At 39.9% G+C, this 27,823-nt stretch overlaps 1 protein-coding gene across 3 annotated transcripts in view; it reads right to left on the minus strand.

The window, feature by feature from the left end:
* LOC127455486 (A-kinase anchor protein 6-like) overlaps window positions 1-27,823 on the minus strand; it is a 202,704-nt gene that overhangs the window by 151,416 nt on the left and 23,465 nt on the right. For all 3 annotated transcript variants that reach the window (XM_051723428.1, XM_051723427.1, XM_051723426.1), the window contains exons 3-4: window positions 7,363-7,614; window positions 2,633-4,012 (exon numbers count right to left, since the gene is read on the minus strand). In XM_051723428.1, coding sequence (XP_051579388.1) covers window positions 2,633-4,012; window positions 7,363-7,614 — 1,632 coding nt within the window. The remainder of the gene's footprint in view (window positions 1-2,632; window positions 4,013-7,362; window positions 7,615-27,823) is intronic.

Below are 27,823 nucleotides of genomic sequence, written 5' to 3' on the forward strand. Positions count from 1 at the left end.
TTGTTCACCCAAAAATTGAAATTCTGTTATCATTTACTCACCCTCATGTTGTTCAAAACATGTATTACTTTCTTTCTTCATCCAGAACACAAAAGAAGGAATTTGAAAGAATATCCTATTCACTGATTTCAATACACTGGCAGTTGATAATGACTCACTTTATATCTTAAAAAAGACCCAAAACTGTCATAAAAGTAGTCTTCTGAAGGCAAACGATTGGTGAGGAACAAGCTGAAATGTATGTATTTTACTATGAAAATCTTCAGCGCCCAATGAACATTGATCTTTGAAATCTAAAGGTACAGGTATCTGCCATAAACTCCCACTGAAACACAGATTTAATCATTTATATGGGCATATGCAGATTACGTCACTTAAACAAAAAGCTTGAATGGTGATGTGTGATATTTTACACTTTTATTCAATAAAATATTAAAATGTACAAAGAGTACTAAGCAATTTCTATAGATTATATTAGAGGTCGACCGATAGTGGGTGTTGCAGATAACGATATCTAAGGTGGTGGAAAGGGCCGATAACAGATTAATCGGCCATTAGATTTTTATTTTTATTTTTTTAAATCAATGTATAGAATGATTAAAACAATTCTTAGTCTTTCCTTACTATGAAGGGCACATATTGAAGCTACAAGAGTCCTAAATAAATAAAATAACAAAAGCAGTTAACTGCACAACCAAAATCTCAATGATAACTAGAAAAATTAAGATTTGAATTAAGAATTTTAAACAAATCTGAAAACACCAGGGATTCTTATTTTGAAATGACAGAGGCTTGGCTAATTTACAATGGGCTATATTCAAGTATTTACCAAATTACGCTTTTTACAGCCTATATATTCACCTGATGAAGAGTTTATACCGAACAGCCACAAAATTCAAACCACCTGCCTAATACTGTGTAGGTCCCCCTCATGCTGCCAAAACAGCACCAACCTGCATTCTTCTCACCACAATTGAGCAGAGCGGTTATCTGAGTTACCGTAGACTTTGTCAGTTTGAACTAGTCTGGCCATTCTCTGTTGACCTCTCTCATCAACAAGGCGTTTCCATCCACAGAACTGTCACACACTGGATGTTTTTTGTTTTTGGCACCATTCTGAGTAAATTCTAGAGACTGTTATGCGTGAAAATCCCTGGAGATCAGCAGTTACAGACATACTCAAACCAGCCCACCTGGCACCAACAATCATCCATGCAATTATCTAATGCAACACATCTAATCAGTGTGGCAGTAGTGCAGTGCAAAAAAACATGGAGATACAGGGCAGGAGCTTCAGTTAATGTTCACATCAACAATCAGAATGGGGATAAAAATGTGATCTCAGTGATTTAGACCGTGGCATGATTGTTGGTGCCAGATGGGCTGGTTTGAGTATTTCTGTAACTGCTGATCTCCAGGGATTTTCATGCACAACAGTCTCTAGAATTTACTCCGAATGGTACCAAAAACAAAAAACATCCAGTGAGCGGCAGTTCTGCGGACGGAAATGCCTTGTTGATGAGAGAGGTCAACAGAGAATGGCCAGACTGGTTTGAACTGACAAAGTCTACGGTAACTCAGATGACCGCTCTGTACAATTGTGGTGAGAAGAATGCAGATTGGCGCTGTTTTGGTGGCACGAGGGGGACCTACGCAATATTAGGCAGGTGGTTTTAATGTTGTGGCTGATCGGTGTATATGTATATGCTTCACCAGATGAGGTTTTTTGATGAGGAATAAAAAATTTAGGAAAAAAAACTGTCTGCATAGATTTTTTCCGATACCAAAAGTTCCAAAAAGCAACCATCAGCACCGATTAATCAGTAAAACCAATATATCGGACTTCCTCTAGATTAAATATAACTGTACATATACTGAACTCAATCGCCATTGCTGCATTTCTAATGAAATGTTGTCTTAAAGCAATCATCACTACGAACGCATCAATAAAACCTGTTGATGCTCATTGACCCCACCCATGGGTTTGACTTTACTTTGCTTAAATGAGTTCACATTTACTATATAGTGTGCTGTTCAAATTTGTTCATAATGTTGACAAATTATACATCTTTATAATATGTCAACATTATTAACTCTTTTTTGACTAGACTATATAGTATATGTGAACTAATTTAAGCAAAGTGACATCAGTTCTGTGAGGGGGGGCATGCACATCAGCAGAATGGGGCGTACTCGGAAAGCTATTTGAAAACAAAGTTTATTTGCAATTCGGTGGTGCTAGTGCTGCAGAAATTACAAACTTCAGCTGTAAAAGTGAAAGCAAAAGCAAAAAGTGTTTTTGCTTTCACTTTTCATTCATGAATGTGCAAAGAATTTAAACTACGGCGGAACTTAAATTTCGGCTTGTTTCTCACCAAAACCTGTTGCATGCTTTCAGAAGACTTGGAATATGACGCACAAGTCGCAAGGATTTTAGCATGTTCTGCAGATGAAAGAAAGTCATACGTTTTTCAAGCAACAAGAAGGTAAATAATGAGTTTTTAATTTTTTTTATTTTGGGTGAACTATTCCTTTACATAGTAAGCTACTATTCCATTTCTAACATAACCTTGGAAAGGTTACATAAGGATACAGTGATGCAATCCATAGCCTAAATGCAGAAACCTCTTACCTCTATCTTTCCCCAAACATTCTGGTAGTTCTCCTGGTGCTGTATGTCCTCAAGTAGTTGCTGTATCAGGGGTGTGCACTGCAACATCATCTTTGGTGCATTGGGACTTCCAGCTATAATGTTTCTTCTGGAATCAGGTGTACTCCGTGCCCCCTCGTCTTCTGACAACAGGTCACTGAGGGGCCCAGACTCCATGCTCTCACCTACAGATGGAGCCACGTCGCTTGAGGAGGTAGGCGAAAACCGCCCTGCTGTGAAGAGATTCTTATAGGAGTAATGAAGGAGAAGATCAGAGCTGTTCTCCCATTCAGGGATGACCTCAGCGAGTTCCCAATCATCAACATCCTGAATGGGCTCTTGCAGGTGTCTTTGGGGCAAAGCTTGAGCCAGGCTTTCCAGCTTCATTGCCAACATCTCTGTCTTTTTCAGCTGGGCAGGAAGAGTGAGAAACTCATCTGAGCCATACCAGTGTTCTTTAGGGCTGCCAGAGATATTGGAGATGCACAAAGAATTTTGGTTCATAATCGGGCTGGAGGACATTTCTCGTGGGTCGTGGTCAGAGACATCCTCCCCGGATGATGGTGGAGGGCTGGAAGAGTCACTGTAAGCCTGCTTGGCTTTGGCCTCATTAATCTTTAAGTGGTTCTGTGAGTGGAAGCTCGACATTACCTCAGATGAACGCCTCTCAAGGGGAACTTGGACTTGCATAAGGGGCCTCTTGAGAGCTGCCTGTTGACCTGTTTGCAAGTTTCTCTCATTGAGACTCTCATAAGATTGACTCCCATTGCCCGGATAAACTGACTCCAACTCCAGCCAAAACTTTGAGCAATCTGGTGGGTCCAAAAGAGATGGTGTGCTTCTGCTCAAGTCAGCCTGGTACCTAAGAGGTGAAGATCTATTGCACTTTGTCTCCCCATCACCCTCCAAATACATTGGCTTCTTCGGCAATGGCTGTGTGGGTGACACGTCACTCCTAAAGCCGCCCTGAAGAGGGCGTTTGGCAAGACCAAGGCTGCTGTCTCCCTGTGGCGTCACACCTTGCATTGTTGTATCTGGCGTGCTGTCCCCTTTGGTAGGGCTGTTGATTGTCTCTTGCTGCTCCTGGGTGCAGGTTACGGGCTCCTCTGTAGGTGGAGATGATGCCTGGTTCTGTCTAGAGGCTGCGATGCTGAGGAGATCCACACTCTGAAGCAGTTCAGGAAAGTCTTGTTCCAATTCAGGATATAGGGAACGTGGCCCTTGGCCCTCCAGGTCCTCGATTGGGCTGTAGTCACTCAGTTCATAAGCAGTGATGCCACAGTCCAGAGAGAAGTAGTCCTGACTGCACTTAATGGTCAGTTGACCAGAGTCGTCTACTTCTGTCAAAGCGTCCAGTCGAGCCTGAAAGTGAGAGTGATAGCAAAAAACTATTAATGTCACTGTTAAATATACTGATATACTGTTTGTTCAAATTTGTAAGTAACTGCCCACATTATCATGCCTAAGTCTGTGAAAGACCTCCCATTATGTTTGTTATTGACACAACAGAGCGCAACAGTGACCGCCCACTTTTTCAGCCATCTTAGTTCCGGAAGTATTTTCCCATTTATTTTTTCCCATTCATTTCTTCCATAGGGATTTCATAAAAGAGTTCTAAGCCATAAACCAAACCAACAACATTACGATATTTGTTTTGAAGCAAAACAGTTTTTGAAAAATGGACAAAAAGACTTAACGTACTTAACGTGAAGAAATGAACTACAATCTCATGAAGCATTGCCAGGGTTCCAACTCTTTCCAAGGCACAATTTTCCAGGACATTTTATGTGGCCAACTGGTGTAATATTTACACCCGTGTAAAAACACACAAGAGGTCATAATGAATATTGTAGTTATTGGATGGTTATTTTTATTATAATTTTATTATAGTTCCAGACTCAAAAGTTTAATTCTATTTTATTATAAAAATGGTGTCAAATTAAATTAATTATATTTATTAATAAAATTTTCAACATAACATTTCATATATAAATTTTTAGTCTGTATGTGCTGCACGCTTTAGAGCGCTCTGCTCTCTGTCATCTACTACACATACACAAGAGCGCATGATGATCATAATGAGGTGTTTTCAGTGTATAAGCACCCGGCTTCACACATTCATTTTGAAGCGCGCAGCACATGCAGATGTTATATTCATTAAATTATATCGCAGCCTATTTGAAGTTTAATAATCACACTAGGACATATTGCGATTTTAATTTGATTGTGCATTCAAACATTCATTTTCAGCCCAAATATGTGAAATTCTGTGATATTCCGCTTTTTTTCATAGCTCATGCCTTTTTTATGACTAGATGTAGAGATTTTGTCCATGTTTTCCCATCACGGAAATCATAGGGCCTTAAACATGTATACCGCTGTATAAGCGAACTCTGATTGTTTTTGTAAATTAATTTATATTCCGAGGTGTAAAGGATGCAACAGCACACTACAATCTTAGGATGTGAATTCATTTATGAAAAAATCGGCGGTCCGACCGTCATCATTTTCTAAAGTTTACAATTTACATTTTCTGTAGTTAACACAATAGCAATGTTGGAATGAAAAAAAAAACTGATTTTTCACTGAATCAATACTTAAACTATTTCGTCAGAGTAAAGCAGAGATGACAGCAGATAAGCAAAGAATATATATGACAGGGCTTCTTTCATGACAGTCAACCACTGATGTTGTTGATGTGTTTATTTGACATCTAAACCAATTCACGATCATTACCATGTTTTTGTAAATGTATCAAACTCCTTGTTAGTGACACTGTTTTATAATACTTAAATATTTTCCAGGACAATTAGGTATTTTTGTCATTTTCCATGACTTTTCCATGACTGGAAAACTGCATTGCAAAATTCCAGGTTTTCCAGGACGTGTGGGAACCCTGACTGCGAATGATGCAATCAAATTAAAAACTATAGAAAAATATAGAACTATTGATTTTAAGCTGTTGATTATAAGAATATCAATATATTTACAGTTTATTGCAAAATATATAAGGATTCACAGTGTGTTACAGAGCTCTATTGGTGCACAATGTTGACCGCGATTCTCTGATTGGTGAATTCATGGGTAGTAGTAGTTCTTTACCAGAAATTCCACTATTAATGTGGACTGAAGGCTTCAACAGAAGCATATACCATCGATTAACATCCTCAGAGCTCATGGTAGGTCTGTCTTTAAAGGTTTGTAAGTTCTAGTTTAATCAAGTCCCCTATGTAAAAAGTAAATAGGATTTTTACTCCCAGAACCCGACTGTTGCGCTCTATAGTGATATCTGATTCGCAAACCAGCTTTGTTTTGCATGGGTTCTTTTTTTAAATATTTAATTTGCAAAATAACTCAGAACTTTAAGGGTAAAAACATGTTAGGGGTTGTTCACACAGAATGTGTCATTGTGTTAAAAAAAAAAAGCTGTACGCATTGCAACGAACTGAACAGAACGCAAAATAATTTGTAATTCTTTTCAACCAGACATGGCATAAAAAAACACAGCACTCCTGCACGAGACACTGAATAAAACACGAGGTGCAATGGTCAAAGATTGCCAAAAAACACTTTTAAAAGTTGCCGTTATTTGCATCCTCACATGGCATCAACTAAACATGGCTATCCTGCGCAAGACACTGAAAAAGCAGCGAGACGAGGCACAAGTGGTCAAAAACCTACGTCTAGCGCGTTTACATAGAAAAACAAAGTAGACGGAAGCAAAATTGCATTTGGTGTGAACGGCCCTTAGAACCATAAACAAGGCAACATTTGATGCAGTCTATACAACCCAATTGAAAACTAAACAACTATTTTATTACAAAAATGAAACATAAAATACAGAACAGGTACTTCAGTCAGTTTTATCGTACTACAGTAATACTGTGAACATGCATATCGTCGTTGTCTGATGAAAAACATGCATCTCCACTTTTGGCAATTTTGACTTTTTACCATAGATGGATTGCACCGAATGACCTCTTCCTACTGTCTGAATTGTGCATCGAAATGACCAATGAAAAAATGTTCAATCAGGCTGTCTGTTTAACAAGTATCATGTAAGATTGTTTATGAGAAAAAGAGTTTTTCCATGCTCTTGAAAAATTAGTTTTTTGGAGACACTGTATGTTTTTTTCATCAGACAGTGACGTTATGTTCATATGTGTCTGTGTACACCTCTATTGAGGAGCCAGTGTATGAAAGTATGAATAATAGTGTATCGTGCAAGCATTGGTCTTCACGGTAATAAATGTTTGACATCTAAGGGGCCATTCAGACTGAACACGCTCAGTGTCTCGAAACAAGCTTTTTCAGGTAGGAAGTGAACAAGCCGTTCTTTTTAATCTGATACGGCCCCTAAACAACGACACTGAAAAATAACGCAAGTCAAAAACGTTGGCCTAGTGCATCTTTACATAGAAAAACAATGGAAAAAGATCACAAAAACAGACACAAAATGCAATATGTGTGAATGGGCAATAATACAGTTTTTCTTCACAGTGGGCCTTACATAATGGTCATGGTAACTGTGCATGTTCTCTTTCTGTTAGGATTGTCTAGTCTGAATGTCTTCGGTGAAAGATAAAGAATATGAGTTTATTGTACGCTCCAAGCAGGATATTGCATAACTAAGCGTCTGTCCTTGTGAATAAGTTAGGGTATTCTTGCTTTAGGTGGTTTAGTTTGGGTCATGTTTTGGAGATGTATCTGACCTCGTCGTGGTCCTGGCTGAAGGCTTGCAGGATGTCGGTCTGATGGGTGTAGTTGCCGTTGGAGTCCTGCAGGCCTTGGAGAAGTCTCTCCTTCAGAACGAGCACGGACACTCGTAGCTGGTGCCACAAGAGCTGAACGCCCCGGATGTCCACTATGATGTTCACAGAATAGGACAGGAGCTTCAGGGAGAACTCGGTCTCCAGCAGTGCATGGATCTGCTCAACATGATCGGATATGTCTTCACAGATGTCCTATCATACACATAAGAGAGAGGTATAACATTAGGCATACACTACACAATTTTCTACACACAATGTAAAGCATGTATAGCATACATTTATATTTGTTGTTATTGCCTTCAGATTGCACACTGTTTTGGAGGAGCACTAAATAAAATTAGGCCTTTATCTGATTAGTCGATTAATTGTAGAAATAACTGACAAATACTCAATTATTTGTTTTCTGGCTTTAAATCTACCTGAAAATATTGTATCTACATTAACATATAAATGTTTATGATTTTGACATTACCGTAATCTCAGGTTTATTGTATCCTATATCGCCACTGCATTATCCAACAAGTTTTAAACCCATAAGGGAGTGTTTATTTAACTTCGGCCACTTTTAGCACTGTGGATTTCTAAAAAGTTCATAAAAGGAATACAGTGTCATTAACCCTTCTACATATTGTGGCTATTATTATTTCTGGATTGTGCATTTGAATTCACAGAGTTCTTACAAAGTGTGTTACTAATTAATTATAAATAAACCATCAGTTTTTTTATATCAGCGTTTTCATACTTATAAACGTTATGTCAGTGGTTTTAATTTGGTCAATAATTGGCCGATAAATATCGGCAGCTGATACATCGGTGCATTCCTAGTTGCAACATTACACTTGACAGTGAAATGTGGGTAGTTGTGTGACACTTTAGTATGACATTAAAAATGATTTTAGCACTTAATTCTTTTAATTCCATCCCATCTTTTTAACATATATTCAGTACATTGCTGCAAGCATACACTGTGACTGTGTATCATTTTGTTTTTGTTTACAATGTGGTCAATTGTCACCTGTAATCAGTGATTTACTTGCATTTTAAATGGCTAATGTGGCATTTTGTCACTTATTTCTTTTTAAAAAGAAACTGAGCGTGTCTCTTATTTACCTCTGCCAAAGTTACCCTACAGCTCTTTTGTAATCCAAGAGTTCTGATGATGTGGCATTCTCCAGGTAAAATCAATACAACTACATCCTCCTCTGTACAAATGGTAATGAGCTATTTCCATCCACAACCCAGACACATCCCTTTAAAGAGTTTTAGATGGAAGACATTGGAAGGCATTGAAAGTTCAGACAAAATGGTTTATACTGTATGAATTATAGCTCTTGAGAGAGCAACAAGGACGCTACATGAGTCATCCATACTTTGTAATTTTCAGAGAGAAATGAGAGTCTTCAGAAATCAAACACCAACAATCACCGATGCCAAGACTAGTGATAGAATCATCCACTGAGGGAGAAAATTTGAATTACTCAACAGGATATTTCTGAATCATGCATACCAAATACTGTAATGATGATCCCTGAGAGAGATAGCTCAACATTTCCAGGTCTCTCTACAGTATTTAATATTCTTTTGGTAAAAGGAATTACTTTTAAATCGCTATGAAAATGTCAAGACATCTTGTCATGCACCTACCTTCAAAACAAGTCACAAGAATCAAACACGAGGCATCACAACATTGTGTATCAGAATCAGAATCAGCTTTATTGCCAAGTATGCTTACACATACAAGGAATTTGTCTTGGTGACAGGAGATTCCAGTGTACAGCAATACAAAAACAATACAAAAACAGCAGCAAGACATAGATAATAATAAAAAATAAATAAAAAATAATTATACACATACATACAGACACACACATACATACATAAACACATACACATGGGTAGTGCAAATCTAATACAATCTGTTATGTACAGTGCAAATACAAATCTGTTATGTACAATGCAAATGTTTTTTTGTTTTTTTTTTGTTTTTTTGGTTTTTTTTTTTCGAAGAATGAAATGGCAGAAGAGGTTGGATGTGTTGGATGAATATAAGAAAAACTAAAATGTGTATAGCACATAGTTATTGCCCAATGGGGCAATTTAACTGTTCATGAGATGGATAACCTGAGGGAAAAAACTGTTCCTGTGCCTGACGGTTCTGGTGCTCAGAGCTCTGAAGCGTCAGCCAGAAGGCAACAGTTCAAAAAGGTAGTGGCCAGGATGAGTGGGGTCCAGAGTGATTTTTCCAGCCTTTTTCCTCACTCTGGAAGTGTTTAGTTCTTGAAGGGGGGGCAGGGGGCAACCAATAATCCTCTCAGCAGTCCGAACTGTCCTTTGTAGTCTTCTGATGTCTGATTACGTAGCTGAACCAAACCAGACAGTTATTGAAGTGCAGAGGACAGACTCAATGACCGCTGAGTAGAACTGTATCAGCAGTGCCTGTGGCAGATTGAACTTCCTCAGCTGGCGAAGGAAGTACAACCTCTGCTGGGCCTTTTTCACAGTGGAGTCAATGTGGATCTCCCACTTCAGGTCCTGTGAGATGGTAGTGCCCAGGAACCTGAATGACTCCACTGCTGCCACAGTGCTGTTTAGAATGGTGAGGGGGGTCAGTGTTGGGGTGTTTCTCCTAAAGTCCTCAATGATCTCCACCGTTTTGAGCATGTTCAGCTCAAGGTTGTTTTGACTGCACCAGACAGCCAACTGTTCAACCTCCCTTCTGTATGCAGACTCATCGTCGTCTCAGATGCAGCTGATGACAGTGGTGTCGTTCAGGATCTTGACAGAGGGGTCCTTGTGGATGCAGTCATTGGTGTAGAGGGAGAAGAGTAGTGGGGAGAGAACACATCCCTGGGGGGCACCAGTGCTGATTGTACAGGTGCTAGAAGTGAGTTTCCCCTGTCTCACAAGCTGCTGCCTGTCTGTCAGGAAGCTGGTAATCCACTGACAGATAGACATGGGAACAGAGAGTTGGTGTAATTTATTCTGGAGTATAGCTGGGATGATGGTGTTGAAAGCTGAACTGAAGTCCACAAAAAGGATCCTTGCATATGTCCCTAGTCTGTCCAAATGTTGCAGGATATGATGCAATCCCATGTTGACTGCATCATCCACAGACCTGTTTTCTCGATAAGCAAATTGAAGGGGATCTAGAAAGGGTCCAGTGATGTTCTTCAGGTGGGCCAACACCAGTCTCTCAAATGATTTCATGACAACAGACGTCAGAGCGACAGGCTGTAGTCATTAAGTCCTGTGATTTTTGGTTTCTTTGGGACAGGAATAATGATTGAACATTTGAAGCAGCATGGGACTTCACACTGCTCCAGTGATCTATTGAAGATCTGTGTGAAGATGGGGGCCAGCTGGTTAGCACAGGATCGAAGACACGTTGGTGAGATGCCATCTGGGCCTGAAGCCTTCCTCGTCTTTTGTTTCTGAAAGACGCGGCTCATATCATCTTTACATATCTTAAGTGCAGGTTGAGTAGCAGGAGGGGGGAGGAGGGGGGTTGCTGGAGGTGTTGGTGTTTGTGTGAAGTGAAGGTCAGAGTGGGTGTGGGGTGTGAGATTGGGCCCTTCAAATCTGCAGTAGAACACATTCAAGTCGTCAGCCAGTTGTTGATTCCCTACAGGGTTGGGGGTAGGAGTCCTGTAATTTTGTGATTTGTTTCATGCCACTCCACACAACAGAAACTGATATATGATGTAACAGTATCTGTGAGCTCGTCCAGGTCTGTGGCTGCAGCCTCAAAAACACTCCAATCCGTGCAATCGAAACAGGCTTGTAGTTCCCGCTCTGCTTCATTGGTCCATCTCTTTACAGTCCTTACTACTGGCTTGGTTGATTTTAATTTCTGCCTGTAGGTTGGAAGAAGATGAACCAGACAGTGATCAGAGAGTCCCAAAGCTGCTCTAGGGACAGAGCGATATGCATCCTTTATTGTTGTGTAACAGTGATCCAGTATGTTCCTGTCTCTGGTGGGGCATGTGATGTGCTGTTTGTATTTTGGCAGTTCATGTGTGAGATTTGCTTTGTTAAAATCCCCAAGAATAATAATAACTGAGTCCGGGTATTGTTGTTCCGTGTCTGTGATTTGATCAGCCATCTGTTGGAGCACTGTGTTCAAACACGCGTGTGGCGTGATATACATACTCACCATAATAAACGAGGAAAGAGTAGAAAGGCTTACAGTTAATAAAGAGCGCTTCCAAATTAGGACAGCACATCCTCTATAACGTTGTTACATCTGTACACCAACTTTCATTGATATAAAAGCATGTTCCACTGCCTCTTGTTTTCCCCGTTATCTCCGCGATGCAATCCGCTCTGAACAGCTGGAAGCCCGGCAGATGTAACGCACTGTCCAGAATGGCTTCACTCAGCCAGGTTTCTGTGAAGCACAAGGCAGCAGAGGTTGAAAAGTCCTTGTTTGTGCGGGTGATGAGATGTAGTTCATCCGTTTTGTTAAGAAGAGAGCGGAGATTCACTAAGTGAATATTCGGCAGCGCTGTTCGAAATCCGTGCCGACGGAGTTTGACCAGCACACTGGCTCGTCTCCCTCACCTGCGTCTCTTGAACAGCAGAGCTGTGCCTCCAACTAAAAAGTCCAGCAAAATGTCTGAATATTCGAAAACCGGGAAAAGATTGTCTGGTACATGCTGTTGAATGTTCAGCAGTTCGTCTCTGATAAAACTGACTGGAAAAAGATTACTAAACACAGGACAAACAAAAAAAAACAACAAAAGAGCCATCCGCGGTGCCATCATGATGATAAAACCATCATCATGTAATAGGAAATAAATAAGGAGGAATTTTTAAGTCACTTTCACATGAGATGATGAATAAAACCAAGGAGCACCACATAGTAATGCTTTCTCTGTAAATCGCCTCTGATTATACCGTTCTCTCCAAAAATACAGACCTGGTTAGGAAATATCATTTATATTTTGTTGAAAGTTTAGCATCAGATAAACAGTAAGCTTGGTCTTCACATACAGTAGAAACCTCTAAAAATACTGTTCATTTTAATTGATGAATGAACCCTAGTTCAAATCGGCATGGCTCTAAGAGCGCTATCCAGTTTAGTCCAGCTGGCACTGTTTAGTAAGATTCACTGCCCTGAGACCATGTTGAGGGTTGACTTATTCCGCAGATTTCATTAGGATCAAATGAAGTTTGAGGCTCCAAGAAGACTTGCACAGCTCTCCTCCCATATCTTACTCTAAAGTCCTTAAAGCCTTAATGCTGTTTGAGCTGAACAAAGGAATACGGGGGAAGTGTAATATGACATCTATAATGTCTTTAATTCAATCAGCTAAATTCCTTTTTCTCAAAATATGTTTCATTGATGTGTTTGGCTGTTTTAGATTCATTCTAGAGATCCTGCATGTGCTTTGGGTGACCATCGATCCAGGTGATTTGTTTATAGTAAGTCACTCATGAGTGTACTTGGGGTTTTCTGGTTCATCTGATGTGAAAGTCAAACCAATGAAGAGTATATTTACGACCGTAGGTCACTGGGTCTGAAGGGCTTATTTCGTCTGCTGTCACTGTTGGTCAAATCAGAAATCCAGCAGCAGGGAGATGATATTAAAAGGCTAATTTCAGAGGACGAGATCACAAGCCCTGATAACATTAGATGGAAATCCAGTCTGTATCTGGTTTAGAAATACTACAAAGAAATAGCACACAGAAAATGACCCCAAAAAGTATTTGGGCACTTAAGTCAAACTATATAAATCCAAATGACATTTGCAAACAAATGGTGCAGACCTTTTGCTAGAATTAACTTTTGCAATTGTTCTCAGCAATTCACACAGGGGTCTTACCACATGTGTAGTTCACCACATTTACTATGGACATGTTCCACTGATGTTTGACAACCTGAAAGTAATCCATACAACTCCAGTGGTTAAATCAATGTCTTCAGAAGCAATATGATAGGCTTGGGTGAAAACAGATCAATATTTAAGTCTTTTTTACTATAAATTATCTTTCCTGCCCAGTAGGTGGCACAAAGAATCGGAATCACCAAAGACAAAAGAGAGAAGAGTGCTTAGGAGGGCTGTTTGAAAGGACTTTATTGATCTGTTTCTCATCCACACTTATCAGATCGCTTCTGAAGACATGGATTTAACCACTGGAGTTGTATGGATTACTTTTATGCTGTCTTTATGTGCTTTTTGAGCTTCAAAGTTTTGGAACCTGTTGACTTGCATTGAATGGACCTACAAAGCTGAGATATGCTTCTAAAAATCTTTGTGTTCTGCTGAAGAAAGGGATGGCATGAGGGTGATTAAATGATGACAGAATTTTAATTTTTATGTGTTTTATGTGTTATAGTGTGAAGAATTTACATGTTTCCATGTTTGATAATGGTATAAATATTGGTGGGGTTGTACTTGCTTGTTTTTATTATTGGGGGGTTACCTCACCCCCATCCCCCATGGAATCTACGCCCCTGATAGCCACGTGGTTAGATAATTTGCTTTTTTATGCAATAACATTCATACATTAAGTGTGCATTGCAGGTCAGACTAGAACCTGTCACTCACATGAGCACCACGGCTCGAAAGTGTCAAGAGCATATGGACTAACCGCTGTGCTACAGCTCCAAAAAATCCACTTAGTTCAATATAATTCCCAATACTTATAACAATGTCAGCACATAAAAGCACTATGACAATCACCAAAAACAATATGGTCAACAGCTATGTATTATGGGATATGGCAGACGTGCCAAAGCAACTGGTGCTCGTTGTCAACATAGTAACACTGATGTTACGGCCAGCAGTATCTCACCTACAGTGCTGCCCACCCCTAAAAATAACACGGCACTGTTGAATGTAGGTCAAACACGTCGCCATCGTGCTACAAGTCCCACACTAGTCTCCTGCCTCACTGACTCAAAAATAAACAGGAGAGTACACAAGCCAACCATGCTACAGTACATGGAAAGAGCATACTATAATATAACATACTGTGATAAAGATGATTATCATTTAGAAAGTCAACCAAAACATACGGTGCATATGTTATTTGAGAATATATTATATGTTATTTGAAAATATCATCTTTTGAAACAGGAGAATAGGAATAAAGTAAGATCTTAATCTCTGTAAAAATCAGACTGATCTCACAGTTAAATCGGACACAGTAGGTTGACTTTCCTTTAGCTAAAATCGGTCTGTGCTTACCGAAATTCAAAACAATGCCCCCAGTGGCCAAAGCAGTAAGTGTTGTTGGGCGTATGGACACGTGTGAGCTCTATTTTCCCAAGGGTATCTGGCCGAGTTCGAAATGGCATACCAACATGCTACTCTTACTATTTCTGCCATAGACATATATGGTAGAAGTAGTTAGAGTAATATGGGTAGTATGCCATTCCGAACTCAGCATCTGTCTCCGTCTGGCAAGACGACAAGGAACACCCACTACACGACACGCTCATTTCAAGTAATGGCCCCCTTGGATCACAAAACGATTCTATTGTCTGAAAGTACTTTTAAAATCCTTTGCAATCACTGTATGATTCATGTTGTCTCAACTATGTAAATATGACAAATAGTAACTTTTACACACTTATAATTTTTTTAACAAAAAATTATAAAAACAAATTGTAAATCAATTGATTTAAAGTTGTTTATTATAAGATATAGTATAGAATAATACTAAATAAAAATAAATATTCAGATATATACAAATAAATAGGTAGTTTGAGAGTGTAGAGAGGCCGACTCAATTGCGTCACAGTGTGTCACGGGAGTGGGTGGTAGCTGCAGAACTCTTGTCGTGCGGTTTGTTTGCCACATTTCTCTGATTGGTGGATTGTTTCCTTTCAGGATCATGGGTAGTGTAGTACTTCATCAGGAATTCCGCTAATAAACACATTTTTTTTTTAAATGAAGTTGAAATAACGCAGACTGATGATGTTAACAGAAGCATATACCATCGATTAACAACCTCAGAGCTCACAGTAGGCCTGTCTTTATAGGTTTATAAACTATAGTTAATTATCCATTCCCCTATGATTTAAATGAATTAATTTTTACTTCCTGAACCCGACTGTTGCACGCTATAATCTCAGTGGACAGACTGACGTTATCACACTGGCATGCGGGCAAGTTATACTCTACACAAGCACTTACAAAGAGCAATATCTAGCAAATGAAATATTCAAGATCAGAGCAAAACTAGAAAATTCTATATTCAATATAGAAATTTCCATTACTTTTTAAAGTTTTATTAATTCTTATGACTTTTCCAGGCCTGGAAATCACCATTTTAATCCCCTGATGTTTAAATCCCCTGACGTTTCCAGGTTTTACATGACCATGCATGGTATTTTTTGCACTTTTTTGTTAGAAGTGCTAGTCTATCATTGCCGATAAAGGACAGAAATTGACCGGGAATGGGTACAATCAGGCCACAGGTGCCCTCTCAACACCATGTGACCCCTGAGCTCTGCTGACCTAAATACATGGACACACCACACACAGTGAAAATCACACTCATGTCAAAAATATCTTAAATTATGCAAAATAAAAAATTATGCAGAAACATTTTCCTACACAATATACATCAATCCAACTATATTCCCTACCTTTCCCATTTAAAATGTGCAATAAATCAACTCAGAATTACATAAAATACAAAGCCAGTCCAGCATAACAATTAGCCATAAAAGAAAATCACCCAAAAAATTCTGTCATCATTTACCACCCTCATGTTGTTCCAAAACCATATGACTTTCTTTCTTCCGTGGAACAGAAATGGAGATGTTAGGCAGAATGTACAATCACTTGCGTTGCATCTTTTTTTCAATACAATGAAAGTGAATGGTGACTGAAGCTAATATTCTGCCTAACATCTGACACTCAACAATGTCAACTCAGGGACTTCCTGTTATAAATCTACTTTAGCAAGCATGTCAGTTTATTCTCTTACCTGCTCACTGGCGGATGTTAAACGCAACGAATCAAAGAGAATCAGATGTCTGCGAATCGTTTAGTGTGCTCCAAACCACTGTAATGCTGATGTGTGTCAGATCTGATATCAGATGTGACAGTTCTGAGCTTTCATGCTGTCTGATATGTTGTCGTTCTCTCTCTCTTCCTCACTTAACTGGCCTGTTTCTTCCATCCTGTCTTTCTCACTGGAGGAGGGGCTCCTGCACTACACAGAGGGGCTATTTTGGGACTTGACCTCTCCCTCCTCCAACCCTCGTGCCGCTCTCACTATGTCTACCCCTCTGGCACGGGCAGCTGCTGAGGGGGGAATTATGGGGATGGGGCATTTGAGGGGTAACTGGAGAGGGTAAGGTCATTGCACAAGCTGGGGCGTTCACATTTGCATTGACGCCAACAAGGCTTGTTTAACTTATGATCTACATTTGCTGTTTTTAATATTTACAGTACCAGTCTGTATCCAATTATACTGTATGGGTGTTTCTTCAACGTTGGGCATTTTTAGCATTGTGAACTTCTAGAAAGTTAAGACTAGATTACATATTTTGTACACTCACTGTTTTTTTTTTTTTTTTTTTTTTTCTTCTTTTTTGGGGGGGTCAGTGTACAATACATGCATTACACAAGATTTACAGTATTTTTTTTTTTTCTGAAAGCCATGGAAATTCCAACTTCAGTGTCATTTCCAGCACATCTCAGATTTTGTATTGTGTTTCATAGAATTCTGTGGTGGAAATTACATTTGTAATGTTTTTGAAATAAAACGGCAGACTCCTTAGTCTTGCAAAGTCTTATTTCATGGACAACATTTTATGAATCCTAAAATCACACAAATAGCATTTTTGAAAATTTTGCATAATTGGTCAAATTCAAGCTTTTTTTGGAAAAACTCTCCGCTCACAAGTCATATTTACCTTGATTTTGCTTTGTTTTCTTCAAAAATCTCTTATCATATTTAATCTCAAGTATGCTCTTTACTGACACTTTTGTCCACTTGGTTAACAACTACACTAACGTTTGGAAAAACTTTATTAGTAGCAAAATTGTTTGGTGTAGTGGAAATGATGCAACAACTGTGAGACATATAGAAATTATTTTCACACTATAAATACCGAAATGTTTGTGTTTATTTCATTGTATGTTTAGATTATCATAGTTTTAAATATGTAATAATTATATATTCAAGGTGTTTTAAGTCTAAAGCAGTAACGTCTATATATAAAAGGCATTTGAAAAGTAACACAAATAAATGATGAAGGCCAGGTAAAAAGTTTCCAAGTCAGTTTTACTGTGACCTTCATAGAACAAAAAGAAACAAGTTGAAATCTGTTAGTTTTAATAAAAAATAAAATTAAAATAAAAAATTAAAAAAAAAAAGACCTGGGACATGAAATGGCCAGAAGTTGAAGAAACACACATACACATTTTTAACCTAAAACCTTGATATTGGAAAAATGTTCATGCATATTTACAACCGGAATTTAGTAAAGTATTAAGAGGGATTTACTGTAATGCTGTTTAATTAAGTCTTTTTATATACTAAAATTAATTAAACATTTTCAGACATATGAATGTGTGTATATCTATGAATTTGAAATAACTATGTTCAGTATCTTTCTCTCTCTGAACTAAATTCTGGACTGAATTCTCTGAATTCTCCACAGTACTAAGATTACATCACTCTAAATAAACATCCACATGCTCTGATCCAGTCTCAACTGGGTAAAAATACAGATGTAAGAAACATGGGTGTGTCTCTGTGTGTATAAAATCACAACTGATCCTGTTAACAAGTAAAATGCTATTACATGTATTTAGTGCAATAGTGTTCATGCTGTATATCTGTGGAATAAGGGTGTGTCTGCATTGCTGGTGTGCTGCAGACATTGTTCTGTGGGCTGGTCTCAGTGGGGAATGTGGACCTCACAGCTGTCTGCTGATCTCATTACACACTCACTAGTGTGTTAATGTGTAGTGTGTACTCACTCTCTATATTCAACACACAACTGCTACTGCAAACCGACAAGGCATACTGGAGTCCTTCTGCAGATGACCAGATCAATCTAAATAAAATAGCAATCTATCTATGGGTAATTCTACAATTTGGGGAACTGTTCTGTCAACTAAGGTGAGGAAAAAAACCTTTTAAAAAAATCATTCTAGTTTTCAAAAGATAAATGATTATCACTTGAATGATTATCAAATATTGCCTAGTCAATATATACACTTACCGACCACTTTATTAGGTACACCTGTACATCTGCTTATTCATGTGCTTATCTAATCAGCCAATCATGTGGCAGCAGTGTAATGTATAAAATCATGCAGATATGGGTCAGGAGCTTCAGTTAATTTTCACATCAACCATCAGAATGGGGTAAAATGTGATCTCAGTGATTTAGACTGTGGCATGATTGTTGGTGCCAGACGGGCTGGTTTGAGTATTTCTGTAACTGTTGATCTCCTGGGATTTTCACACACAACAGTCTCTAGAATTTACTCAGAATGCACAACACGTCGAAACTTGAGGCGGATAGGCTACAACAGCAGAAGACCACGTTGGGTTCCACTTCTGTCAGCCAAGAACAGAAAACTGAGGCTGCAGTGGGCCTACCATTTGAAGATCTCAGCAAAAATCCAGATTTGTCAGACCAGGCGATGTTTTTCCAATTGTCTGCTGTCCAGTTTTGGTGAGCCTGAGCCCTCTGCAACCTCAATTTCCTGTTCTAAACTGACAGTAGTGGTACCCGGAGGGGTCTTCTGCTGCTGTTGCCCAACCGCCTCAATATTTGACGTGTTGTACATTCAGAAATGCTTTTCTGCATAGCACTGTTGTAACGCGTTTTTATCTGGGTTACTGTCACCTTCCTGTCAGCTTGGACCAGTCTGGCGATTCTCCTCAGACCTCAGTCATTAACAAGCCATTTTCACCCACAGAACTGCTGCTCACTGGATGTTTTTTGTTTTTCACACCATTCTCTTTAAAATCTCAGGAGATCAGCAGTTACAGAAATACTTAAACCAGCCCGTCTGGCATCAACAATCATCCATGCGATTATCTAATCAGCCAATTGTGCAGTGCATAAAATCATGCAGATACAGGTCAGGAGTTAGTGTTCATATCAACCATCAGAATGGGGAAAAAATGTGATCTCAGTGATTTGGAGCATAGCATGATTGTTGGTGCCAGACGGGCTGGTTTGAGTATTTCTGTAACTGCTGATCTCCTGGGATTTTCATGCACAACAGTCTCTAGAATTTACTCCGAATGGTGCCAAAAACAAAAAACATCCCGTGAGTGGCAGTACTGTGGACGGAAATGCCTTGTTGATGAGAGAGGTCAGAGAATGGCCAGACTGGTTCGAACTGACAAAGTCTACAGGTACTCAGATAACCGCTCTTTATAATTGTGACGAGAAGAATATCATCTCAGAATGCTATTCTGAGATGCGGGTTGGCACTGTTTTGGTGCACGAGGGGGACCTACGCAATATTAGGCAGGTGGCTTTAATGTTTTGGTTGATCGGTGTGTGTATATATATATATATATATATATATATATATATATATATATATATATATATATATATATATATATTTTTTTTTTTTTTTTTTTTTTTTATGTCCCCAATAGTTTTATTGGCTTCATCACCACCCAGAATTCTAAATAAATGAATAATAAATAAAACATTTATAAACAGTATTAATTCAGGTAAATTCTACTTTACACTTATCTTACTAAGAACTCAAAGAAAAAAACATACAAAAACTGGTATTTATATGGACAATTCAATATATATATATATATATATATATATATATATATATATATATATATATATATATAATGTATTATTTATTATATTATTTATTATTTTAAATACATTATTAAATTGTTTTGTTGTTGTTTTTTCTTTGCTTTTATTAAAATGTCTTTTGGAACCTGGTTAATTACAGCAGTGACAAAGACAGCCTCAACAAAATTGAGCTATAGATCTTCTCCACAAGATGGCACTGTATGCTTTAAAGTCATATCCAACACACTTGACTTAAGTCCACTGGTCTCATTGGTAAACTGACACACCTGGAATTCATATTACACTGAGAACAGCCACTGAAACACTTAAAACAAAACACCTGGTTTAAGCAAAGAGTATAAAATGCATGCTTGGAAGTAACATTACTTCAGTTAACTCAAATATTATGTACATGCCACATTAAAAAACATGATACAATACAAAACAACTTTATAAAGGGCCATGTGGTAGAAGCAGTTTATTAGAAAAGCAGAAACAAATGGAAAATGTTTTGATTCTTTTTGAGATATGGAAAGACAATGTTTCAAAATCTGTAATTTCCTCAAAATCAGATCCTTCTGCTTCCTTCTGAAAATGCATGATATTATTGACATGATATATTCACCTAGGGTTCATATTACATACTCAAGGTTCCATGTTGACAAAAGATTCTAGAAATGACAAGCAATCACTGAAAGCACACAAGACAAACAAATCTGTCATTCCTAAGTCAAAATCAGTCATTCTTTTCTCTGTACTGAACATAAAAGAGTTCACTGAGAGCACTGCTTCAGTATACACCTCACAGGAAGACAGAATGTGAGTCACTCAGTCACACTAGGTGTAGGCGTATCACTCAGTGCTGAAGTCTTTGGCCTTTCTCTTACAGAAACAGATGTGTGCTGGTCAGACTGAGTCATTGTTTGCTGATACTGGACACAAAGAGTTTAGTCACTATGAGAAGAAAAAAAAAAACACTGGATTCTGCAAGACACACATAATTCTTCACAACAACACAAAGCATCAACAAAGAGAGACAGTCTTATAATTCTCCACAACAGAAGTTGAAAATTTTGCTTAACCAAAGAGGAGGTGCAGCTGGAAATCAAAATGCCATACTTTGAAGAAAAAATAATTTCTCCCAATGTTATCAGAGTGGGTAAAGAAGGGTAAAAAAGGTACATTAACATTTTCACTCTAATATTTATGGGTTACCATTAACAGACAAGCTACAATACAAAAGTATGTTAATATTTCCCTTCCAGTCTTCGTGAAGTTAGAACCAGCAGCTGATCCAGGGGGCCTATTTATTTAAAACTGATCATTTATTTTATGTAATTTTTTTCTAGGAAAATCTTGATGGCAGCGGTATTTAAAATCCTGATAAAAAAAAAAAACCTCAACTCATTATGATATGGCACTACAAACAAAAATCATTTGTACAATAATGCACTTGAATGCACAATGGAGTCTAAGACATTGTACCGGAATAAACATAATAAAAAGTTTTAAAAGTAAAGCCACATGACTTCATAAATGTTTATCATACATGATAATTTTTCTAAAATTGCTTTATTGAATCCAGAACATTCATTGTAAATACTAATAATAATCTCAAATTATAAAAAAAAAAAAAAAATTGTTTATTCAACTTAATCTCAAGTTTTTAATATTCATACTAGTTTTAATTAAGTTACTGTTACTCTCTAAATCTTAAAGTTGTCATTAATAAAAACATTTAAGTGGTCCTAATTAAACTACTTGAAATGTCACATTTTGGAATCATAACTCAAATACATAAGTTCTTTAAACTTTTGTAACGTTGGGTATGTGGAGTGGAAGAGAGGAGACGCAGTAGATTCTTTAAATCTTTTAATAATAATCGCTGGAGTAGAACTAACTATACATTTTAACATCAAAACTTAACGTAACACTTCAAGGACTGACAAATGAATGAACAAAACTAGAGGGTATATATACACAAGGAACTAATGAGGGATGGAAGTGATGAGGACAGTGAAACATGGGAGATGTAGTCCGGAGGAAACCTTCAAAATAAGAGTCCTTGAAGAAAGTGAGGGAGACAGACTGTGACATTACCCTACACCCCCCCCCCCCCCCCCCCCGCCTTTAAAGGGTGACTACTGGCGCCCAAAGATGGATGAGGAGGGTAGGGTGACGCAGAAGGAGGATCCAAGGAGGACGATCCAGGGGGATCTTCAAGGCTGGGAATGGATCCGGAGGCCTGGGAGGCGGCCACAGGGCAGGGACTGGGTCAGGAGGCCTGGGAGGCGGCCACAGGGCAGGGACTGGGTCAGGAGGCAGAACCGCAGGAGGAGGAGACTCTGGAGAAGTGGGTAGAGCTGTGGAAGAGTCTGAGGGCGGAGCTAGGAGAGGCTCGATTAAAGACAGGCGGAGCCGTGGAAGGCAGAGCTAGGAGAGGCTCGACAAAAGGCAGGCAGAGCCGTGGGAGGCTTGAGGGGCAGAGTCATGGAAGGTGGAGCCACGGGAGGTGGAGCCAGGAGGCTCGAGAGGCGGAACCATGGAAGGTGGAGCCGTGAGAGGCTCGAGGGTCGGAACTAGGGATCTTAGTGCCCGGAGCATAGCCGAAGGCTTGAAGGACCATGGTGGAACCAGGGGCTCGAAGGACCGAGGCAGCACCGAAGGCTCGGACGTCTGAGGCGGAGCCGGTGGGACTGAGGACCAATGAGGAGCTGGAGGGGAGGAGGTCCCTGGTGGAGCCAAAGGCAGAGCCAGGTGACCAATGGATCAAGGCGGAGCTGAAGGGATGAGGGACCCCAGTGATGCCGATAGGCTGACGGCCCACGGTGGAGACGAGGGGATGTAGAGCCGAAGTGTTGATGAGGGATCGGAGGGCCAAGGCGGAGTCCAGGGCTCAGAGGGCCAAGGCAGAGTCGGAGGGTCGACAGATCCCCTTGCCTGTGGTTTCGCAGGGAGAGAAGGTCGAGCTGGTGAAGTGGGAGGAGACGGCTGACCAGGAGCAAATGCCTTGAATGGAGCCGGCGGAGGAGGAAGGGACAGGGCACTGGACGGAACCAGAGTGTCCATTAAGCTGGCTGGAACCAGCGGAGGATGAAGGGTAGCCAGGGTGAGAACTAGGGCGGGGAGCAATTCCAGGTCTGATAACTTGGCGACAGTTGGCTCAGGGGCAGTCAAGGCAACAGGCGTTGGCACTGGGACGGTCGAGGCTACGGGTGCTGGCTCGTTGACCGTGGCAGGCGTGGGCGCTGGCTCATTGACCGTGGCAGGCTTGGAAGGAGGAGTTGTGGAAGGCTTGGAAGAAGGATCTCCCTTGTGGGTTGTTAGAGGAGAGAGAAGATGTAGGGACAGCGTGGCTCGGACAAATTCTAAAAAGGGAAGATTTTCCACTTGCAGAAGGGCTGTGGGATGATGGAAGTTTAGCCCCATTCCATAAACGGCACAGAGGTAGGTGTCCGAGACAGTGGAGGAAGTGAGGAGTTGACAGAATTTGGTGGTGTAATCCAAGAGAAGAAGGTCTTGTTTAAATAATTCCATTAAAGGACCAGTCAGCTCCATGACTAAATGTGTTGTGCTCGTCGGGGTCTGGCTTTCTGGGAGAGGAGGATAAGTGGGATCGCTGGAGTAGAGGAGGACGTTTGGAAGAGCAGGTAAGTGAATCCGTATTCTTTGTAGGTCAGTCCTTCAGTAACGCAGGAGTAGATTCTTTAAATCTTTTAATAATAATTGCTGGAGTGGAACAAACTCTGGAATGGAACAAACACTGGAGTAGAACAAACTATAAATCTTAACATCAAAACTTAACACAACGTAATACTTCAAGGACTGACAAATGAATTAACAAAACTAGAGGGTGTATATACACAAGGAACTAATGAGGGAATGGAATACAGGTGAGGAAACAGATGGAAGTAATGAGGGCAGTGAAACATGGGAGATGTAGTCTGGAGGAAAACTTCAAAATAAGAGTCCTTGAAGAAAGTGAGGGAGACAGACTGTGACAACTTTGGCTTCGAGTACTAATATCTCAAAATGACCAAGTACAAAATATTGGCTGTCACCATTAGGGTGATTAGTGTTACCTTTGGTGAACTTGGAGCCTGTTAAGTTTAAGCCATTCTTCTTTACTCAATTGTACTTTACAAAAGTGCAGATTTATGTGCACTAAAAGTACTGAGTAGAGTCCACTGTGCCATATGGCTAACCTTATACTGTAAAAGACATGCTATAAGTCAATTTATATAATTAAATCAAAACAACGATACTCTAATCATAGCTGAGTTAAGCTTACTTGTAAATAGTTAATGGTACTTAAAAAATTAAGTTCAGTTTACTTGAGCCAAATAAGTAAGTTTACTTAGAAAAAGCATGCAAACCAATTGCCTTGAAAAATTTAAAGTACAGTCAACTAATTAGATTTTACAGTGTTATGTGGCAAGGAGGAGGGCGGGCCTGGCCTCTAATCAGGCTAATCAAGCCGACGAGAGGGATAAAGGCTGCCAGAGGTGGCAGTTCGACAGTGAGGGAGTTATGGGCAGCTGCCCTGTATGTGTTTATGTTTGTGTCTTTTTGCTTAATTAAACATTACTTTGATGCTTCGTCCAGTTCTCACCTCATCCTTTCCCTTTTACCCTGTTACATTGGTGCCGAAGCACTGGAAGGAGGAGGGATGTGCCGTAAGAGTCCTCGCCACTACCATCCACCCCAAAGGAGCAGCCGTGGCCATCCGCCGGGGGACGGAGGAGCCCGGCCGCCTGCAGCAGTCGGCCCACTTCTAGGGGCAGAGGAGACCCCTACCGGCCACTAAAACGCAATGGGGTCAAAGAGAAGACTGCTGTCCACGAGCGGGGAGGGGCTCACTGCCGACCGTCTGGAGTGGAAGAACTACTGCCAGGGGCGGAGGAGACCCCTACCATCCACCAAAACGCGGCGGGGCGTTCCGTCCACCAGGGGCCGGAGGACTGCCTCCAATCCACCCAGGGAGGAGCAGCTGTCATCCTCTAGAGGGTGGAGGGGTGACCGAGGACCAAGCTGTGGTGTATCAGAGAACCGGCAAGTAAGTTTTTTTTTTCTCTCTCTCTCTCTCCTCTCTCTCACCTGCTGTCGCTCCGTGTTGGCCTTTCCCTCTCTTTTTTTGTTGTTGTTGTTTTTCCCTCCCTTTGTCTCCCTCCCAGGTCAGAGAAGGCGGGGAAGACCTGCCTTAGGGTCATTTTTGACCCGGGACAGGTAAGAAATGCGTTATAAATACTGCATAGTGTTTAGTACTGGAACCAAGCATTGTGACTGTGTCAAGACCATACAAAACAAATAAAAGAAAATTAATATTTTTATATAACTGTTGAGAAATAACTATTTAAAACAAACTGTTCCTTCCATTGTCTTAACAGGTCAATTTGACCAGTATGGGAAGAACCAGTTGTGACCTTCCACTTCTGACTTTCTGGATGTTTTACAGCTTTAAATAGGTTTTTCTACATCTATTAAACAAATTTGACCTAAAAATATTTCAAATGATCTCAGATTTAGCCACTAGCACCATTTTGTTCTTTAGCTTCTCAACCTGCATCACTGCATACTGCATTTTTCCCAAAAATTTTAGAATTTCCTCTCAAACACAGGTAATATGAATAGGTAATATGTTTGATTTTATATGACAGGGTACAATGGGGCTAAAGGCCCCCCAATGGTAAAAGACCTATTGAATATAATTTTCTCCTAAAACATTAGATGGCAGAAATATCTATTACAGCACCTTTCTAAACCTTTATAACACTGTAACAAATTGAGACATCCATAAAAATTCTTTACAAATTATAATATTCCATTAATATTTAAAAAAAACAAAACTCCATCATTATACACTTTGGGACCAAAAAAAAACATTAAGTGTCATTCTAATCAAGAATTAGTACATTTTGAATGGTTTTCAAGGACAAAAGGAGGGTGCAGTTTCTTAAAGGTGCTGTAAGCGATTTTTTCATGGAAAGGTTTGCAAAAAATGTTAATGAAATAAGTGTTGTGAGATATCTCACTGATCTCTGTGATAGCTATAGACTCTAAAAACAGCAAACAAAAATGTGTCTGCGGGCCGCGGTTTCTGATGCTTTTGACCTGTCAATCATTTTGCAAATTCTCATATTGTAGTTGCAGCAAATTATTGAGGCTTAATGCCATTTTTATGCCATGTTGCTCATAACAGTTGTCAGTTGAGGGTGCTATTTTGCTGCTGTTGTTTTTAACAACCGTTTCTGCACAATGTCGGTCTCAATAAATCTCATTTGGTATCTTTGGAGTGCAGGGTTTTGGAAATAGAATTCAAAAACTCAGTCTCGTGGAAGTAGAATGGCTAAAATCACTGACAGCACCTTTAAGAAAATAGGAGGGTTAAAGGTTTGTAGCATTGATAAACAACTTCGCCACAAAATATGACTGGTTTGTTGATTTAAAATGCACCAATTGTGCATTAGAAAGACAGACTATCTAATATTAATGATTTTTTCATATAAAGTTGAACATTGTTAGGATCTCTATTTACAGGTGGCAATAACATTGAAATCCAGCCAGTCAGTGAAGACATCACTTTCAGAACAGTTTTTCTGATAAGGCAGCAACACAACCATGGTAACGCATACACACACGCTTTCTTAAAACCTCACTCTGCATGATTTATTAACAGGATAGGCAGCTTCTCAGACTGGCTGTTAAAGCCATGGCACCAGAGACTGCACTGTGTTATTTAAAAAGAAACAGCAGCAGACAAATGCCCAGTCAGAGAGAAAAGTGGAAACTACACTTTTAGAAGCAGGTCACATTATAGAGCTGGTCACACATTCAGTTACAGGAAAGACTCCAGTAACACATTAATAATGCACATATTCAGCAGGAACAACGGTTGGCTGCTTTCCATTTTTACTTTCATTTATTTAAAGGAGAAGTGTTTGCTAAGGCAACCATCACTATTGTTATATATTCATTACACTGACCCAAGACTATGAGTTTGCTCTTTTGACTTGGACCAATAAACAACTACCTAGCAATACCCTAGCAACCACCCAGAACACCCAAGCAGCAACCACATAGAACCATGCTGAAACCGCTCAGAACAACTTAGCAACAGCATAGCAACGCCCGGCACCTAACCACTCTAGCATTGTGTTGTCACAGTCTTGTGAATGACATGGTTAATGACTGCTACCACTGTCTCCATTGTTGTGGGTAATTTGGGGAGGAGAATGAAATGAGCCGCCTTCGAGAACCGGTCCACTACAGTGAAAATGATTGTGTTGCCATGGAAGGGGGAGAGACCAGTTACAAAATCCATGGCTATGTGCAACCAGGGTCTCGAAGGGACTGACAGCGGTTGGAGGAGCCCGGCCAGGGGGTTACAGGAGGTCTAATTAGTTGCACAGATGGAGCAAGTGGCAAACAAACCGGCATACATCCTGTGCAAGCAATTGCCACCAGAAACGCTGTCTAATAAGCATCTGGGTGCGAGTCGCCCCTGGATGACAAGCGATGTTGGATGAGTGACACCATTGCAGGACATGCGTCCAAACTGATTGCGGAACAAATATCCGACCCGCTGGGCACGTGGTGGAGGGCGCAGTGTTTCATAGTGCAGCACGGACTTTAGCCTCCACC

The sequence above is a fragment of the Myxocyprinus asiaticus genome, chromosome 17 (genome assembly GCF_019703515.2).
Source record: "Myxocyprinus asiaticus isolate MX2 ecotype Aquarium Trade chromosome 17, UBuf_Myxa_2, whole genome shotgun sequence".
Lineage (NCBI taxonomy): Eukaryota > Metazoa > Chordata > Actinopteri > Cypriniformes > Catostomidae > Myxocyprinus > Myxocyprinus asiaticus.